Source organism: Tubulanus polymorphus, chromosome 1 (genome assembly GCF_964204645.1).
Source record: "Tubulanus polymorphus chromosome 1, tnTubPoly1.2, whole genome shotgun sequence".
Lineage (NCBI taxonomy): Eukaryota > Metazoa > Nemertea > Palaeonemertea > Tubulaniformes > Tubulanidae > Tubulanus > Tubulanus polymorphus.
In genome coordinates, this window is record NC_134025.1 from 13,771,368 (window position 1) to 13,792,428 (window position 21,061).

General features: G+C 36.7%; 1 protein-coding gene across 3 annotated transcripts in view; it reads right to left on the reverse strand.

Annotated features, from left to right (window-relative positions):
• The window catches only part of LOC141913202 (pleckstrin homology domain-containing family D member 1-like), a 56,021-nt gene that overhangs the window by 12,004 nt on the left and 22,956 nt on the right, over nucleotides 1–21,061 (reverse strand). For all 3 annotated transcript variants that reach the window (XM_074804679.1, XM_074804693.1, XM_074804684.1), the window contains exons 7-12: nucleotides 8,987–9,081; nucleotides 8,816–8,909; nucleotides 4,367–4,548; nucleotides 2,271–2,361; nucleotides 2,113–2,154; nucleotides 1,251–1,401 (exon numbers count right to left, since the gene is read on the reverse strand). In XM_074804679.1, the coding sequence (XP_074660780.1) occupies nucleotides 1,251–1,401; nucleotides 2,113–2,154; nucleotides 2,271–2,361; nucleotides 4,367–4,548; nucleotides 8,816–8,909; nucleotides 8,987–9,081 (655 nt within the window). The remainder of the gene's footprint in view (nucleotides 1–1,250; nucleotides 1,402–2,112; nucleotides 2,155–2,270; nucleotides 2,362–4,366; nucleotides 4,549–8,815; nucleotides 8,910–8,986; nucleotides 9,082–21,061) is intronic.

The following is a 21,061-nucleotide window of genomic DNA, read 5'->3' on the forward strand; positions in this document are numbered from 1 at the left end:
AGGAATTGTGAAAATAAACTGAGTATTTGTCCTCTAAAGACTTCTTATTTTAGTTTATTTCAATATAACGATTTTTTTCAATAATAAAATGCGTGGATCTACCTTCCCTACCAAGCATAGTGCACTCACCCAGACATCCTAACCACCCTATTTTCCATATGGTAGAGTCCACACGTTAACCAATGAAACTGTGTTCTCTGTATGTCTGATGCTTCAAAGGTCATGAGACAGGCACTACTACTTCTTAGTGGTAGTTTTAATTACGGCAAAGACCACATGATAACATAAGAATGCACTAAGAATGGCTCCAAAAAGGGTGCGTGGGGTTTGGGGGTGCTCTCCCAAGAAAATATTTGAAATTTGGGGCAATTTCCGGGTATCTGGGAAATTCTTAGGGACCGGAATCTAGCAAAAATTAAAATCAGTTTGATGGTGGAAGCAATGTTTGATTTATGACAGATGTATCGAAAATTCTGATTGGTGGTTGAAACTCAAACAAACAAAAGAAGGCCGGTTCGAATCCTTGAAGCAGCAGCTATTTTCTCAGCAGAAAGATTTTGCAATAGTTATAATTAATTTTATTCTTAATTTTATTCGAATATAAGAAAATACATTTATGGGCAGTCGACATTTTGGATCCGTCGGTATCGATTTATTGAAGTTTGTTTTGATTGACGATATGTATGCATCACACGCGCGTCAGTCAGATCATTACTGTTGTGCGCTAATCAATAGACCACATGCACGCAGGTATATACTCTAGTGATCAGTAATGTATACATGCGCTGCTCACTAGCGTGCAGCGCATGTATGAATGCGCTCTAATTTCAAATGAAAGAAGCTTTTTAAAATAAAATAACTTTATCTATCACGAATAGTCATTTAAACTATCGTTTAAACTACATCGTTCCACTATTTTCTTATTCAAATCATGGCAGCACGTGGCCGCCTACAATACTAGTCCAGTACGCGGTACAGTATTGATTTTCAAGATGTCCGCTCAGGCTAGCCACAGCAAGTCTTTTATTACGGAACTCACCACAAGTGTCATAACCGATCATAACCCCCTAACCCCTTTATTTTAACATCAAATCGATCTCAGAAACCATAAAAATATTTTTTTAAAGTCGGAATTCCGATTAAAGTCGGAAGATTGGGATCCCTGAAAACTTTTCCCATTTGTCCATATGTATGGGAACCACGCGTAGGGTGTGCGGATTATATGCTGTGAAAGGATTAACTTTTAATACCTTGAAGTTTGCGGACATTGCCAATCATACATTCTTTTTCATCTGAAGTATATTTTGTTCCTCTTTTATCGAGCATACTTTCCAGCTTACGTAGTGATTCCTCAGCATCTTGCAGCCGCTTTTCTGTTTCTAGTCGGGCAATGACTTCATCCTGTCATAGAGGTAATACTATAATACAGCTCCTACGAAAGTAGGGCAGCAATAATCCAAAGTCAATGGAATCATCATTTTCATGGTATAATAATTCCAACTTTTTAAACTAAATCTGGAGAGTTCATAGCATGGATACACTCACACTTATTATGGCTACTGGGCTACCACAACCTAATTAGGTCAAAAAATCAGAATTTGTCACAATACTACAATTTTGATAAATTGCATGAAAGAATAGCTTCGATGCTGGATTTGTGCTATTTCCCAATTTTTGGATCGAAAGTAGGGCAGCAAAAGTCCAAAGTCAATGAAATCATAATTTTTATGGTATAATAATTCCAACTTTTTTAACTAAATCTGGAGAGTTAATAGCATGGATACACTCACACTTATTATGGCTACTTGGCTACCACAACCTAATTAGGTCAAAATATCAGAATATGTCACAATATTACAATTTTGATAAATTGCATGACAGTAGAGTATCGATGCTGGATTTATGCTATTCCCAATTTTTGGATCGAAATAAAAAAAATCTAGATCATATCATTGAAAATAACTAATTCTAATCAAGCACATCCAATATCATAGCATAATCATGCAATTATTCCTCCCTGCTGACATAATTTTCTGTTACAGTTACAATTACATTAGAAGGAAGGAACTCAATATAACCATAAATCTTTCATACAATGCTGTACATACATACCCTTAGTTCAGTTTCTGTTACTTTCTTTTGTTCCACTAAATCCTAAAAGATTACATTTTAGAAATGTACTGGAGGGTATCTTTCCATATATATGCATGAATGCTTTATGTGTAATTTCATAATGGAAGAGGTATCAAAATTCATGGGCCATAATCTACCTTTATAGTAGCTTGCAATGATTCAGCATGGTCATTGTACTGTCTTTTCTCCTCTACAAGCACCGCAGTGCGTTTTTCATTTTCTAACAGCCTAATGAAGGAACAAACAAACAATCATTTTCAGTAATCAACATTGGCAAGTTTTTACAGCAAATCAGTCATAAATAGAAACAAGACATAGGCAACAACAGTTCTCGGGTTCAGGCTCAAACGCATAATAGTTCCCACAGCATTTTGGATATCTTATGTTATACCTAAACTTTGTCTTGACAACTTTTTGAATTTTGACCCTGTTCCTCAGTTATGATCATCTTCAAGGTCATGTCACTGCAAACCCGAGGTTTAAGTGCCTAGTTCAACCGCTAGGTAGTGTATAGGGCCCATTCTTTGCACTGCACAAGACCCCCATACTAATATCATACCCAAGTGTCATCAAGATCAACCAATTATTTACGAAGCTGTAAGACAGACACAGATACCCGGGCTCAGGCTCAAAATCTATCTCCGATATTACCTTGCATTAATTTCCCATTGCATTTGGGATATGTTGTACCTAGGGCCAATAGCTAAATTTTGTCGAGACAAATTTTCTTATTTTGACCCCGTCCCTCAGTTATGAGGTCATCTTGCCGAAAAATGTTTTTGGTTCCTATTTCTTCCACTAGGTGGCACCCTAGGCTCATTCTTCGCACTGCACAACTAGACCCCCCCTACTAACATTATACTCAAGTTTAATCAAGATTGACCCATCATTAACAAAGCTAAGTAGCTGAAAGACAAGACCAAGAACAAGGGGACCATAAGGTCCACATGGTCAAAGACAGTGTTTAAAATTAACTACATCGTACAGTGAGTGGATGAGATGTCAGTTCTATCAGAGAAAACATATTCATGTTTCCAGGGTTTTGGTGAGGCTGTTTTTTTTAAACCATTAAACTGACATTTTCCCCCAGCCAAAAGTGGTCCTACCTTCCCCAAATCCTGAAGAATTCTTTGAGGAATTGTGAAAATAAATTGATTATTCATTCTCTAAAGACATTATATTGTTCCTATTTTAGTTTATTTCAATGTAACGATCTGTTTCAATAATAAAATGTGTGGCTGACGATGTAGTGTAATTAGCGCATAGGCCATATCTACCTTCCCTACAAAGCACAGTATAATCGCCCAGACAAGATCCTCCCCACCCTATTTTTCATTAATGGTATAGTCCACACGTTAGCCAATGAAACTGTGCAGTGCTCTCTGTGCAGTGTTCTCTGCTTGTGTGATGCTTCAGTCAGGGAGGTGGGTTCACTCCCACATCCCTGCTTCAATGAATGAATGAAGTTCAGGTGATAGGCACTACTACTTAGTGGTTGTTTTAATTACGGCAAAGACCATTAGAATGCACTTAAAATGGTTCCAAAATTCCTGAGAATTTCCGCCTTTGGGCTTCACGCCTGATGCGTTCATCTTGGCATGGATACAATACGCTCGGACAATTTTTTGCCCAATAAAGAGTAACGGACATTTTCTAACGATCACGGAGTGCGTTTCTCACTTTATCTTTTTTTTTCTACTACTTGCGCTGAACAGAAAACCCCTCACTTGCAGTGCTTTCAAGAAATAAATCCGGGCTAGCGACTGACAAACCCTGCAGAGTCAACCCTACTGATCCTCTTCAGTGTAAACAACGAACTGCGCAGTTTCTATGAACTACTTTCAAATGTATCAGTGCGCGAGCACCTGTACATGAGGATAGTGATGGGGATAACACTTCATTGCCGGATAAAACCGATACAGACAATTCACTGACAGGTAGGCCCTTCATGCGCCTCCATAATTCATCATGATTTTTGGAACCTAAGTACAACAGGCTATGATAGGATTATCAGTTCTATATGATACAACATTATGGGACTATATCCAATTTTTCATCGGATGATCAGTTATATATAATACAACATTATGGGACTATATCCACGGCAGTATAGATACCATGGGTGTTGTTCGGCGAACGGCAGGATTTTTACTAGCGACAAATGCCTATATGAAACCAAAATAAGGGACATACAAAAGCCCAAGAACTAAAATTGATCATAGAAATGATTTACTTCTCCTCTGCAGCAGCTTTCTCTTCCAACATCCTTTGAGTTTCCTGTTCGATTGACTTAAGTTTTGAACTCAGTGATTCGGTGGTCTCAGACAGTGATAATTTCTCTTGAGTTAACTGTCGCGTAAGTTTATTTTTTTGATTCAGGTCTTTTATTATCTTTTCCTTCTCATCGCCAAGTCCCTGTCAAATTGGAAGAGATTGAAGTGAATGTAATTTCATAGTATGCATGTATAAAGCAGGGATGAAAATGCAGTTGATCCAACCTATGGCACGTCCAAAATGAATACAGAAATTCAAATAAGTTAAAAATGAATCAATTTTTGATATATTACCCATAAAAATAAGACAAATATTGATGACAGTAAAGTAAACCGCACATGCTAGTGACGTCATTCATTGATCCTGGCAATATAAAATTTCACACGACCAAGCCCACAAAAACAAGGGCATTAATCAATAAGAAATCTGCACGAATCTGCTTGCTCATCCACTGGTTATTCATGAGAAATTTCAGCGTTCCAATCGCAGCAGTTATCACGGATATGTTCAAAAGGTTACTCTTACCTTTTGAAAAAGACTTAAAAAGTAATAGTGTAGAAATTTCATTTCTCCAATGCATAAATCAATCTTAATCACTTCAATAAATATAGTTATTTGTAGGTGCCCCTCCATGGGGTGAACGCTATTAGACATGTTTGTCCCTGATTTGAATAAAAATAAAGGACAATGTGTCCAGTCCAGTAGGATCAACTGAGTACAGTTTATTTTTGAGCACAAAATCAATCTGTTCTGGGATTTGCAATAACAACGTATCAAGATATAATCTTGGTGCCAAACGTCAACTATGATGATTATGACTATGACTCGAAACAAGGTCAAGCATCGGTTAGTCTTGGAATAATCATTTGACAAATGATTACTGCAAGTAGAAATGGGGAAAAATTCATAGAAATTTTGCACATTTCTCCCAATAAACAGCTAAGAGCTGATGGACGGAACTTTCTGTATTAATTCCAACACCTATTTCTCTCCTAATGACAAAATATATATAAGCTGTGCATATCCAGTTGTAACAGTTTGTTCCACCAAGAACTAACAGACAGTTTCTCTCAGAACCATTATATACGGATCAACACAGCTATCTCAAAAATACTGAAATACATATGTACACCTGAAAATATGGTGGCTGATTCGGGCCATACTAGAATATTTTTCTGTACGGCTAAAAGTTTCACAATGGCCCATTTTTTGTTTTTTCGTGTGAGAATTCAAAACTCTTAGGTTTTCTAGCACGAAAAAATGGGCCAATGTAAAAATCTTCTTATCTAGCCTCTAACCATTCAGAAAATATTTTCAAACAAAAATATATTATTTTTACCGTTTCTCTAGCTGTACAGAAAATTTTCTTAGTATGGCCCGAATCAGCCACCATATGAAAAACTGGGTTTTCATAGATTTACACCCCTAGTGGTCTTTTAATACTAGATACATGAATGAGTGCTACTTACTGCTACTGCAACACCTATTCTATATCTAATGGTTAATGAGGTAGGAGTCAAACAATCTAATCTAACTAGGGGTCCAGGGACACCATGCCCACTTGGGAAGTGGTTTCAAATGCTCAACAATCTAACAATTTCAACATTCAACGCCCCCTGGTGACCATTTACAAAAACCAATGACCTTGAAACTCACCACAATCATAGAACCTGTCAGCAGCTACGATTTTGTAATTGATTGTGATAACAAAATATGCCTCGTTACCAATTTAATATGGAAATACTAAGTCATTCTACTATTCAACGCCCCCTGGTGACCATATTCAAAACCCAATGACCTTGAAACTCACCACAATCATAGAACATGTCATGAACTACAACTTTGCAATTGATCATGGAAACAAAATATGCCTAGGTACCAATATAATAAGGAAATACTAAGTTATTCTACTATTCAACGCCCCCTGGTGACCATATAGATAAACTTATGTCCTTAAAACTCGCAACAATCATAGATGATGTCATGAGCTACAACTTTCCAATTGATTGTGGTTACAAAATATGCATAGGTATGAATATAATAAAGAAATGCTAAGATATTGTATTATTCAACGCCCCCTGGTGGCCATATACAAAATCAAATTACCATGAAACTCACCACAATCATAGAACACGTTATGAGCTACAACTTCCTAATTGATTGTGGTATCAAAATATGCTTAGGTATCAATATAATGTGGAAAAACTTTTTCCCACTTACGAATGAGTACTGATGACACCAAGATGGCCGCCAATTGCGTCATATTTGGCTGATGAAAAATACCTGTCTCAGGTATAAAACATCCCTTTCCAAAGAATACCCATCACAAATTGCAATAAGAAATGATAAACCAGTAGGAAGCTACAGGACTCAGAATTTGGGCCAAAATTAACATTTTTGGGCACTAAAAAGGTCATAGGATGGCCATCTTGAGTCCGATCGACCCAATTTTTGTTATGTTGATGGGCCCTGGGGGGATTCACATATATCCGAAAGATCAAGGTAATTGATCAAAGCGTCTTCAAAATTTCCCTCAAAAAGTTCAAAAATGTGTAAAAAGTGCAGATTTTGGCGAACAACAATGGCTGCCAGTCGGCCATCTTGATTCTGACAGGGGCAGTTTTTGGGCTGAAGATGTGTCTAGGGTAGATACATGTGTAACCCAAATATCAAGACGTTACCTTGAAGTGTCTTCAAAACTTCCCAAAATAACTGGATTCCATCTACGGACGGACGGACGCTACGACGGACGACGGACGAAAAGTGAAGGCAATAGCCCGCTGGGACTAAAGTCCCAAGTGGGCTAAAAATGTGAGGTATCCATATTTGACCCCCTAGAACCAAAACGGTCCATTTTAAAAATGCACTCAATGGAGTTCACTTGGATCATTGTGGACAACTTTTGCACCTGTATCAAGCTAAAGGATCAAATATTTTTCTAGCAGAGTATTTTTTCAAGCAAATTAATTTTTCTAAATTTTGGGAGTTCAACACCTCTTAGGGGATGAACGAAGGGTTCAATGCTAATTATTGACAAGAGCCCCAAGGGGCACGACTGCCAGCCTAATATTCGCTTTTCAAAAATGATGCTCTCTGATTGGCATTACAAAACGGATATTTTTGCGGTCTGATTTTCGTAGAAAAACTCCTGTAAATTTTGACGAGACCCTTTTTCAAATTTCGGCTTCCTAGGAATTGGAGAATGGATAATGCTTGAATGCATGATTTCATATAAATACATGCTCAGTGGCACAGTGAAAAAGCCTTTCATCTCGAAACCATGTCATTTGAATTTGCCCCATTTGTATATTAATAGGCTCAGCCTACAGCTGGTGTGTTACCAAGGTATTTATAGTTGTAAAGATCAGTAATATACTCTAGAAATAAATTATTGTCTAAATTTAACGTTTGAAGCCTGTGGCCGAATGTGTAGGCTGGGCAGCATAGATTATAATTACACTTGAAGTGATTATAGTAATGACAAGAAACTTGCAGCAGATTCCCCAGAATGGCAATGAAGAACAACATGTCAATTCATCCAATGGAATCAAATTTATGAGTTAAGTTTCAGTGCAATATTATTCAATTGATTGTTCGCAACAATTACTAATAAATCCGTAAAAATAATGGGAGGGGCTGAGTTTTTGAAGGAGATATCATAAAGTTGGAAAAACTTTGGCTAACGATTGGCAGGCAATGATGGGGGTAAAAGCATTCACATATTCCCTACTATTGATTAAAATGCTTGGGCCTAAAGAAAATTAACTACAGTTACTTTAAAGGGTCGCTTGGTAGAATGACATTTTTTTTCAACCAATTCCTAAATATCAAAAATAGAAAGTGCAGCGTTTACATCTAACCACTTATGGCTGCATGTATCAGGTACAGTTGACCTTGCTTCAATCATCACTTTAGGGACCGGCTCAAAAATGACGATTTATCCGATTGAGGAAATTAAGTGCATTTTAGGGGCACTCAGGTTGCCCTACGACGCAACGCAACTGAAGACCACTAGTTGTAGACTGCACTCAGGTCACTTATAACGAGAACTAGCAACGACTACCAGCAACTGATTAACATGTTCAACGCCTATCAGCTGCGCGCTCAGGTCGTTCCATCCTTCTAGTTTATACGTCCATGGTTGTACTAACTACCGACAAAAATGTCAGATGCATTGTAGCAATAAATCTTAATTGAATCGAATTAGCAGAATTGACTGACTTTAGAAAAAGATAACTGACAAGAGCATCTACCCACAATTTCTTTTCAGATTTGCATATTTTGGAAAATCCAAATAGGCCTATGTATTTTGACGGGCAAAAAGCATGGAAATGTGGAAACCCATGGAAATGTGTGAACTTCTCATCCCCGATAATGGGACGAATGCAGTAATCATAAGATCTACTACCGTTAACATATCTTGTAAACTGGTTTTTTGGTTTCGAATTGCATGTTTCTCTTGTTCTAAAGTGGCCATAATCTGTGCTGTCTCCTCCAACTCCCTAAAATAAATGAAAATACAAGTTTAACTGGTACATGCATAACTAGATGGCAATCACATGAAAAGGTCTCCACTTACTGTTTCACTTGTTCTGCTTCTTCTCTTAGATCTCCCATAAACTGCTCCATTTTTGCCTTTTCCTTTTCCAACTCCATCTTTATTTGTTCTAACTCCTATAAGAATGCATGACAAGCAACTTCAATACAAATTATCAACCATAATTAATTGCACTTCACAGAAATGCAGAATTCTCCAATAACACAGAATTTCTTGAATTTGAATATAAATAGAGATTGGTTTTCCAATGAGGATACCCGGTCATTAGGAGACGCACCACACCACAAGCTATAGCCTGATCACAGGAGATGATTTGGCCTGAATCAGACCTGAGCCAAACAGGGTTCGTAGCCTCCAGGCAGGCTGAATATAAGGCCAATTCAGGCTATTTGGAAGGCACATTCCAGGCCAATTTTATTAAAGATGATATGATATGATGAAGAATTAAAAATTTGAGCATTTCATACAATCGCCGCCTAAGAATCAGTAAAAGTCAATGATTTATGCTGGGAATGGACAGAAGCGCTGTAGCAGGCACAGAGACCAAATGGGAAACATCCAGATGAGTACATCCAGATGAGTCGCCTAACTAGGGGTCCAGGGACACCACGCCCACTTGGGAAGTGGTTTCAAATGCACAACAATCTAACAATTTCAATATTCAATGCCCCCTGGTGACCATTTACAAAAACCAATGACTTTGAAACTCACCAAAATCATAGAACATGTCAGCAGCTACGATTTTGTAATTGATTGTGATAACAAAATATGCCTCGTTACCAATATAACAAAGCCTTTTCTACTTTTATATTATTGTATCTTAAGTCGTATTATTTTATCCATGCTATAACTATCTGCCCATTTGTTTGTTTAGTAATTCGTTAATCCGTGCTCAGACAGATGCCCACTAATGTATTAAACAATGACCAATTTGGCACCTGTCACCTGCCTGTCACATGTCTCTCTGTTCTTTTTGTAACCAATATTGTATATAACTTGTAAGATTCAGAAGAATCGACACTCACTCTGACACATTCATTCACTCAGACACTTTCGTGAAGTCAGCCTTGGAGTCTGTATCAAATATCAGACACATACCAAGTGCGTCTGGAATAAATATTATCGTCAACCGAAAAATCGTAGTCCTCGTCATCTATAATGAGCTAGTTCCCGAAACGACTCGTAAGCGGAAAAATAGCGTTGCTAAATTGGTGTTTGAACCGGGCATGGTAGTATACCATTTCTGCTACCAAACGATCCTGCTGTACCTCTGAAAGCCAAGTTCGAGAAGCTCTACCATATTCCCCATAAGATGTTACCACAGATGAATGGAACTCATATTTGGAAGCAACAAGCAAGATGGAACCCACAGCATAACTTTTGGATACCGGATACCTACAGCTATTGTCTAAGATGTGGTAAGTGGGATAACCTGTCAATGCACAAATGTTATGCCTTAAAATCGCGCTGTAATAATTGTAAGAATTTCGGCCATTTCGCTAGATGCTGTAGGAATAATTTCAGAGATATCAACGCTCGAAATTGTAAAAGTAAAATTAAAAATCAGAAACAAAGACTTCGTGATAAAACTAGACTAGAAGATTATAGCTTAAGCAAATTTCTAGTTCGGCAGTTACCCTTTTATAAGATGAAAACTGCAGAATTGATTCTGGAAGCTTTAGACGAAAGCCAGAAATACAAGAATGAAATTCGAGCGATGAAAATAAAACTGAATTTATGTAGATGTAGTAAACAAAATAATAATGTAACCGTTGTGTTAGATTCCGAGACCAGAAATCTGGATACGGAAATAAATAATCAGTTACCGTTTGAAAATAGAATCGAAATCGAAACCATTACTAAAGAATTGGATATTGATCTCACAGCTAAAAGCTTAGAAATAAATAATTGTCAAAAATTAGTAAGCGATCTTAAGAACGAATTATCTTTGGCCAATGACGAAATTAATCATCTTCGCATACAACTTGAAGCTAATATTGACATAAATGAAAAATTACTTTCTGACAAGAAAACACTAAAATCTGATCTAGATCTACGTGAAATAGTTATCAAAGAAAATAAACGCGATAAAGAAATGATTGAAGCAAGAATATACGAATTTCACCCCGTAGTTGAAAGATTAGAGAGAATTCAAGATGAAAATGATGAACTTAAAATTACTTTAGAAGCGCAAGAAAATCTAAGACTGGACCATACCAAAACAATTCAGGCACTTCGCTGTGAAGTTCTTAGACTTGAATCAGCTATCAATAAATAAACTAGTTCTAGGAAACGATATATTCAAAATAAAATTAAAGTAGCTAAACAGTCTAAGTAAACTTATAAACTTCAGGCATAACATTGTGTCATTGTGGGCAATACCCATGAAACCAAATTTTTACATCATCGAAAATGGAGACGTGGATACTGCACGATTAAGTATATGGAAATCAGTGTACCGTGAACCAAGTTACCGTGTTCATAGAATGAACACATTCGACTCCTCGAGACAACAGGGATACGTCACCTTCGTAGTTTGAAAATGCATTAGATTGTAGCAGTTAGATTTTTGGATACCGAAAAACTATCCAATGAATACTCTAGTGATTTCGCATCAGATTAGAGCTCTGCATAGACTGTGAAACCAATGTTTTACATGATTTACATCTACAAATCAAAAGAAGCGCGATATCCAAATCATCTCGTGGGCCTAAAACACTATCATCTGGATATAATCGTAACCAATCGACAAAGCGACCCGGAAAACCGATCAACTTGTCAACCAGGAGAAGCCGCCCCAGATCGATGAACTGTTTTAAGTTGAAGTGTTATGTCATCAAAACGAAACGAAAACTTTGGAATAGCTTATACACTGAATGCTTCATAATCGTCAAGCTGATCAACTTTTATCTTAGCCAATCATTTATTGTATTTACGTAGCTTTTGAGGACAAAAGCTCAAAAGGCAAAGTAGGGAAGGATGTAACAAAACAATTATTTGCTTATTTTAATTCCTTCAATTTTCTTATTAATTAAATATCATATCTAGTCTCTTTCATATATTTAGCAAGCAGTCTCCATATTCCACTTATCATATTTCTTTTATTTTCGAGGACGAAAACTTTCCAAACGTAGTAAGGGAGAATATAACAAAGCCTTTTCTACTTTGATATTATTGTATCTTAAATCGTATTATTCTATCCATGCTATAACTATCTGCCCATTTGTTTGTTTAGTAATTCGTTAATCCGTGCTCAGACAGATGCCCACTAATGTATTAAACAATGACCAATTTGGCACCTGTCACCTGCCTGTCACATGTCTCTCTGTTCTTTTTGTAACCAATATTGTATATAACTTGTAAGATTCAGAAGAATCGACACTCACTCTGACACATTCATTCACTCAGACACTTTCGTGAAGTCAGACTTGGAGTCTGTATCAAATATCAGACACATACCAAGTGCGTCTGGAATAAATATCATCGTCAACTGAAAAATCGTAGTCCTCGTCATCTATAATGAGCTAGTTCCCGAAACGACTCGTAAGCGGAAAAATAGCGTTGCTAAACCAATATAATATGGAAATACTAAGTCATTCTACCATTCAACGCCCCCTGGTGACCATATTCAAAACCCAATGACCTCGAAACTCACCACAATCATAGAACATGTCATGAACTACAACTTTGTAATTGATCATGGTAACAAAATATGCCTAGGTACCAATTGATAAGGAAATACTAAGTTATTCTACTATTCAACGCCCCCTGGTGACCATACAGAAAAACTAATGTCCTTAAAACTCGCAACAATCATAAATGATGTCATGAGCTACAACTTTCCAATTGATTGTGGTTACAAAATATGCATAGGTACGAATATAATAAAGAAATGCGAAGATATTGTATTATTCAACGCCCCCTGGTGGCCATATACGAAATCCAATTACCTTGAAACTCACCACAATCATAGAACACGTTATGAGCTACAACTTTCTAATTGATTGTGGTAGCAAAATACGCTTAGGTATCAATATAATGTGGAAAAACTTTTTCCCACTTATGAATGAGTACTGGTGACACAAAGATGGCCACCAATTGCGTCATAATTGGCTGATGAAAAATAACTGTCTCTGGTATAAAACATCCCTTTCCAAAGAATACCCATCACAAATTGCAATGAGAAATGGCAAACCAGTAGGAAGCTACAGGACTCAGAATTCGGGCCAAAATTAACATTTTTGGGCACTAAAAAGGTCATAGGACGGCCATCTTGAGTCCGACCGACCCAATTTTTGTTATGTTGATGGGCCCTGGGGGGATTCACATATATCCGAAAGATCAAGGTAATTGCTCAAAGCGTCTTCAAAATTTCCTCAAAAAGTTCAAAAATGTGTAAAAAGTGCTGATTTTGGCGAACAACAATGGCTGCTAGTCGGCCATCTTGATTCTGACAGGGCCAGTTTTTGGGCTGAAGATGTGTCTAGGGTAGATACATGTGTAACCCAAATATCAAGACATTACCTTAAAGCGTCTTCAAAACTTCCCAAAATAACTGGATTCCGTCTACGGATGGACGGACGGACGACGGATGAAAAGTGAACGCAATAGCCCGCTGGGACTAAAGTCCCAAGTGGGCTAAAAATGGCAACACTTCCAGGAAGAATTGAACTTTTATATATTTCAATTCCAAGTATGCAAATTCTCATATGTGAAAACGTGCCATTACTTAGTGCTTAAAAAGCAGGGTTTTTACGTGTTTTCCAAGAATAAGTCCCCTAAAATAACTCGATCACTATGAAATTTTTGTGAGCTTGAGAACTCATTAAGCCAAACCATGACACCAAAAATCAACACTATTGGTTCAACAGCCAATGTTTGTGCCTTGTTGACACACCGGTACTCTTTTCATTTTCAATGAAAACTGCTTCACCAGACCGTTTGCCAAAAATAGACAAATTACATATTATCCAATATCGAACTTCCTCCCCCTGGTGGCAAGAACAAAGAATTGGGTGATCCCAATTCCACGTGAGGAGATGTTTCCTATGCCAGAGCTAACAAAATTCAAATATCAAGACTATAAGTTAAAACCTGTTGATATAAACCTCAAAAACCTTTTTCCACCAACTAATAAGTAATGATGAAACGAAGATGGCCCCCAATTGAGTGATAATTTGCTGTTCGAAAATACCTGTTTGTTCTGTATTAAAGACCTCTTTTCATAGGTTGTCCATCACAAATTTCAATGAAAAATAGCAAACCATTAGGAAGCTACAGGTCTAATGTTTTACATGACTGTTATTTCAATTTCAATTTGAACTTTGGAAAATATAGGGAGCTACTTTTTTATAACACCTTTCGATCTATTTCACATGACTGACATCATCGACATCAACCAATGCTAATAAAAAGGCCATTTCGATTTCTAAAAAAAGAAACTAAAAATAAATACTTCCCGCCCTGTCATGGAGAGATGTGAGAAGCAGGGTTTCTTGACAACAAAGATGGCCAACAGTCAGCAATCTTGATTCTGATCAAGCCTGTTTTTCGGCTGCAGATACAAAATAGCAGAACCTTTTCATTTGTATTTGATAACAGAGAAGTGCTCTATGTGGTTATTTAAGCTATTATTATAGGGTATATTACATGGTATATTATCAAGTATGTTATAGGGATTTAAAGGGTTATATTGGCCTTCAAATATATTGCATTAGTAATTCCATTTTTAATTATCTACATATTCACAGTTCGAATTTGGTACATTTAGTTTCCATCCAATTAGTGTTCTGACAATTAGTCTTCCAAATTGGGACATTTAGTCTTCCTTCGTAGGTACGGTAGGTACAGTAGGGAGGTACAGTTAGTGGAAGCCTGAAACCTGGGGTTTATTATCTTAAAATACTGATAATATGGCTGAATTCTCTTCACAATTTTCTTGTTACCAAAAATATATCTGAGGACAACAATAGATTAGTTGCTCTTTAGGAACTGCATAATTTGATAAGCTAGCGGGAACTAATGATTTCAGTTCACAATCATGTAGGGTTATTGTTAAATGATGCTAGATTAAAGGGAACTGTTTAATCAATTGATTAGTTATTCTTTAATCTAAGGAAACAATACATATAGCCTAAACAGGCCAATGAGTACTAATGATTTCAGTTCACATGTAGGGTTATTGTTAAAAGAGGCTAGATTAAAGGGAACTAATTAATTAATTAATTAATTAGTTATTCTTTAATCTAAGGAAACAATACATATAGCCTAAACAGGCCAATGAGTACTAATGATTTCAGTTCACATGTAGGGTTATTGTTAAAAGAGGCTAGATTAAAGGGAACTAATTGATTAGTTATTCTTTAATCGAATGAAACAATACATATGAATATCACATTTTTATCAATGTGGAAATTACTGAGAAAAACTTATTTAGATAACTCGAGTATGGATAACTCATCTCAAAAGTCTTTCTCTAGAAAACTATTAGAACTTAATAACTATACATAGATAACTTTATTATTTTAACTAAAATCTAAACCTGAAATGATAGATTATTGATATCAATATTTTAAACTAGTCATGTAAGGTTATATGTTTACTTGGCAACCATTCTAACTGATCTTAAGAACATTTAACGCCCATCTTTAAGATGGGTAGGTGCAAATCAAACTATGGCTACATGAGAAACATTTTTAACCCTGTCACCTAAACTAATATTAATCATCAAACGAGCCAGACACCAATAGGCCTCAACAGGCCTTCATTCGTCCGTGATATTGATGATGATGATGATGACGATTTAATCTAAGGAAACATTAATAAATTTATTGATAAATAGATCTTTAATCTAAAGGAAAAGTTTAATAGCTAGCAAGTGCAAATCATGTTTAGTAAATATCCCCTTTAGAATATCCATATCCAAAATAACAAAAGCTTGTCTTCAAACTCTATTTTGAAGACTTTGGGATGATACGTACGTGGAGGAACTACAGCAAGGATTTACAAAGAAGATTTTAATTCTGGAACCCCAAAAAATAAACTTAGGAAAACTCAATTTCATTTCTTATTTTTTCCCTTTTGCTCTTTAAAAATTTACTTTAAATGTTATTGCTTCGCGGATAATAGCACAATATGCAAGCGCAAAGACTGTTCATGCATTATAATCAATTGATCGATTAATTAACTATTGGATTGGCTTAAATCAATAAATGTGATAAGATGTTCACGTAACTAATTGATAACTAATGAAGTGATGATATAGTCATAACTCAGACAATTTTCTTGCTTTTGATCATCATTCAATCAGTAATTTATCAGCAATTAGGCCCTACTGAATCATATATAAGGGGCTATTTTCAAATGTCATTTAGTCCAATATTTAACCCCATGCTTAAAGGACAGCTCTCAGAAGATGGGAATAATTGAAAGTACCCGAGGTGGCCAGAAGTTGTGTTACAGTGGTTACATGTATACAAAGCAATACAGCAAAAAAGAAAGTATTCGCTGGGTGTGTGTAAAAAGAAATGATTAATGACGAGTAAAGAAATCACTGGACCTAGAGAAACCGCAGAACATAGTCATTGTAGAGATATGACAGAAATTGAAGTAACTAAAGCAAGATTTCAAATGAAGAAACGAGCTGAAAATACGAGAGAAATTCCAATTCAAATACATTCAGAAATAATTTCAAGATTTAACAACCCAGATGTACAAAGCCGATTTCCTCACGCTGATACATGCAAGAAAGTAATGCAAAGAGTTCGACGCAAGAAATATCCAAAGGATCCTGCAACCCATGATGAGCTGTTCATTACAGATACATGGTCTCTAACCCGAGAGGATGGAGCAGAGTTCCTGATGTACGATAACGCGAGCACAACATCAAGAATCATGATTTTTGCAACAGACATATGTTTGAAAAAACTCTGTGAACCTGATACGTGGTTCATGGACGGAAATTTCCAGATGGCACCAACTTTGTTCAAACAGTTGTATGTAATCCATGTCCCTCTGGCTGATTCTGCTATTTCAACCGTTTATGCATTCCTTCAAAGGAAAACTCAGGAAACTTATGAAGAATTTCTCACCGTATTATGTGAAAAGTGCGATGACAAGGGACTATTTCTCTCGCCGAAAACTGTTGTGATAGATTTTGAGTTGGCAGTTCTCAATGCAACAAAATCTGTGTTGAGTGATATTGAAATAAGGATGCTTCTATCATTTATCCCAGTGTATATATCGTAAGATTCAAAACCTTGGACTTGCTACTATGTACAGGGACGATAAAGATTTTCAGTTATTCTGTGGACAGTTAAATGGACTGGCCTTCTTGCCTGTGGATGATGTTGAATCCGGATACAATCATATACGCGAGACTGCTCCAGAAGAGGCAGCTGAGCTTGTTGATTACTTCGGCAGTAACTTTGTTTCAACTTACCGTAAAATCCGTGCTCCAGGTGGACTGTTCCGTTTAAAGCGTGTTCCCCCCACAGTATCCTCCAAAGACCTGGAACATGCATACTGTTACCATAAATTCTGAGGACAGAACAAACAATTTGTCAGAGGCTTGGAACAATAAATTCCTTATATTGGTCGGAACAAAACATCCATCTATCTGGCGTGCTATCGAATGCTTGCAGCAGGAAAATTGCGTTGTTGAAACTGTTCTGGCACAAATGGAAGCTGGGAATCCACCGAAAAAAACGTGTCAAACGAAATTACGTTCAGCTACAAAATCGGCTGAAAAACCTCTGTGAGCAACATCGCGATGGTAAATCAAGTATAGTTCACTTTTTGCGTCGTGTTGGACGCAACCTGCGAAATTAGCGGACAAATGAATAATGAAAACTGTGCTGAAGATTGTGCTTTCTTGTATTATTGTGAATATGTTGCTGCAATATTGTAAATATCTTGTAAATATTGGTTCTTGTAGATATGCAACTAAATAAAAACATTTAAAAGTGAAGTGAATTTAATTTATTGTTTTCCAATCAAAGTTAGTACTATACCATACAACCATATCAACACTTAGTACAATACCATACATTAAACAATCTTAACCCATAGACTGAGTCCTATGAGCAGGTAATTAGTTATATCAGGAAGACTAATTGTCTTGGGTTGGTGATATCAAAGAGGACTAATTGTCAGAAGACCAAGTGGAAAAGACTAAATGTCCGGGAGACTAAATGTCAGAAGACTAAATGGGTAGATTCATAGTTCCATGTATAGGATTTATATATATATATATATTTGTAGCTAGTGACCAACCGCAGAAAAGACTTTCCCTGTTTATCTAATCAACTAATTAACAAATGTTTGCCAATTATAACACAAGTCTCTTAAACATGTCATAAACCTATTCAATGATTATCTGTATGTTAGTGTTCATAAAACCAACGACTGTAACTATATTCTCTAGTAAACAATGTTGCTACAGACTGAGTGACTCTTGTAATTAAATTGAACAATTAAAGTTATTTCTACCACTGTAAAACAAAGAATGACCAATCGTACAAAAGGGTTTGACCAGTCGTCTTGGGGGAGTGGCCTAAATCATCTTCCTGTGGTTTAGCTCGGGTTAGGTCATTCTACCCCTGGACGTAAAATAAACTGGTCATCTTTTATATATTTGTTAATCATCAATTTTAGGTATTAAGTCAGTCTTTGCTTGTTTCAACTATGTATTTTGTCTATTGTATTTAACTAAAACATCTTAATATAGGCCTAGATAAACTTGACTGTATTTGACTTATTTAGATTAACTATATCATAATCATTTGACCTTCATGTTAATCATCTATAGTTCAATCGTATTCAAAACATTATGTACACCTATCGTATCTATTACATTATAAAAGATTCTACCCCTGGACGTAAAATAAACTGGTCATCTTTTATATATTTGTTAATCATCAATTTTAGTGAATCTTGACGAACCCGACTATAATGCTATTGACAGACTACATAATTTCAGTGGCAAATGAATGCGCCAATCAAGTGATCATGATGCAGCATCAATTTTTTCTACAAATTCAAGTTTGGCAATAATATAGGCCTGTAGCACACTGATTTGTTTCAGCCGATACAGCGACTAGAATATTTGCATTGTGGCCCTTGGCAAATGCAACATTCAGTGAACTAGGGGTCCAGGGACACCATGCCCACTTGGGAAGTGGTTTCAAATGCTCGAACAATCTAACAATATCAATATTCAATGCCCCCTGGTGACCATATACAAAAACCAATGACCTTGAAACTCATCACAATCATAGAATATGTCAGCAGCTATGATTTTGTAATTGATTGTGATAACAAAATATGTTTCGTTACCAAATTAATAAGGAAATACTAAGTTATTCTACTATTCAAGGCCCCCTGGTGACCATATGCAAAACCCAATGACCTTGAAACTCACCACAATCATAGAACATGTCATGAACTACATTTGATCATGTAATTGCAATTGATCATGGTAACCAAATATCCCTAGGTACCAATCCAATAAGAGATACCAAGTTCTACTATTCAACGCCTCCTGGTGACCATATAGAATAACTTATGTCCTTGAAACTCACCACAATCATAGACGATGTCATGAGCTACAACTTTGCAATTGATTGTGGTAACAAAATATGTGTAGGTACAAATATAATATAGAAATACTAAGTTATTGTATTATTCAATGCCCCCTGGTGACCATATGCAAAACCCAATGACCTTGAAATTCACCAAAATCATAGAAAACGTTATGAGCTACAACTTTCCAATACATTGTGGTAACACAATATGCTTAGGTATCAATATAATGTGGAAAAACTTTTTCCCACCTACAAATGAGTACTGGTGATGCCAAGATGGCTGCCAATTGCGCCATAAATGGCTGATCAAAATACATGTCTCAGATATAAAACATTCCTTTCCAAAGAATACCCATAACAAATTGCAATGAGAAATGGCAAACCAGTAGGAAGCTACAGGACTCAGAATTTTGGCCAAAATTTACATTTTTGGCCACTAAAAAGGTCATAGGATGGCCATCTTGAGTCCGATCGACCCAATTTTTCTTAAGTTGATGGGCCCTTTGGGGGTACAAATATACATAAACAATCAAGGTTATTGATAAAAGCATCTTCAAATTTCCCTCGAAAACTTCGAAAATGTGTAAAAAGTGCTGATTTTGGCGAACAACAATGGCTGCCAGTCGGCCATCTTGAATCTGACAGGGCCAGTTTTTGGCCTAAAGATGCGTCTAGGGTAGATACACGTATAAACCAAATATCAAGACATTACCTTGAAGCGTCATCAAAACTTCCCAAAATAACTGGATTCCGTCTACGGACGGACGACGGACGAAAAGTGAACGCAATAGCCCGCTGGGACTAAAGTCCCAAGTGGGCTAAAAATCAATTCACCAAGTAAATTCCCCTATGAAATTGATCTAGTCTGTCAGTGTGTCATAAGCTTTATGGCGACATCCTATTTTATTCGACACATTTTCGTGGGGATTCTGGTAAACCCTGTACAGTCGTGATACAAGAAAAATACCACAATAAACGAATTACTGATTACCGGTAAAAGGTTTATCTAAAATGCTAGGAATATTTCGGGTGGTTGCTACCACCCTTCTTCAGTCTAAAATGACTCTTCAAATAAATGTACAGTAGGCCTATATGTATATCTATACTATGAAGCAGAACGGATGGGATTTTCTGCGATGCATTGTAGGGGAATTAATGCATGTTCTTAAACGTCTGTTTTACCGTGCTTTTGGTTAAGACATTCATTCATTGTTGTAGGCCCATACATAGCCTCTCGGAATTGTTCTCAGGGAGGCCCACGCAGCTTCTTGGAGTGGCTCTTAGGGGTGGGGGCAATGCATAATCAGTTAGTGACTAGGATAGGCTATTATAGGATAGGATATATTGGATAGGCTTTGTAACGCAGTGCTTCATCTAGCCAAAAATAGAGGGGTGGTCCGCCCGCCCCCAAAAATAGCCGCCCTTGTGCCCTTCAGATGTGTCCCATGCTCGCCCTTGTGCCCTCATCACTTGCCGTAGGTCCACCCTCCTTCCCTTGTCAGTCACAAGTAAT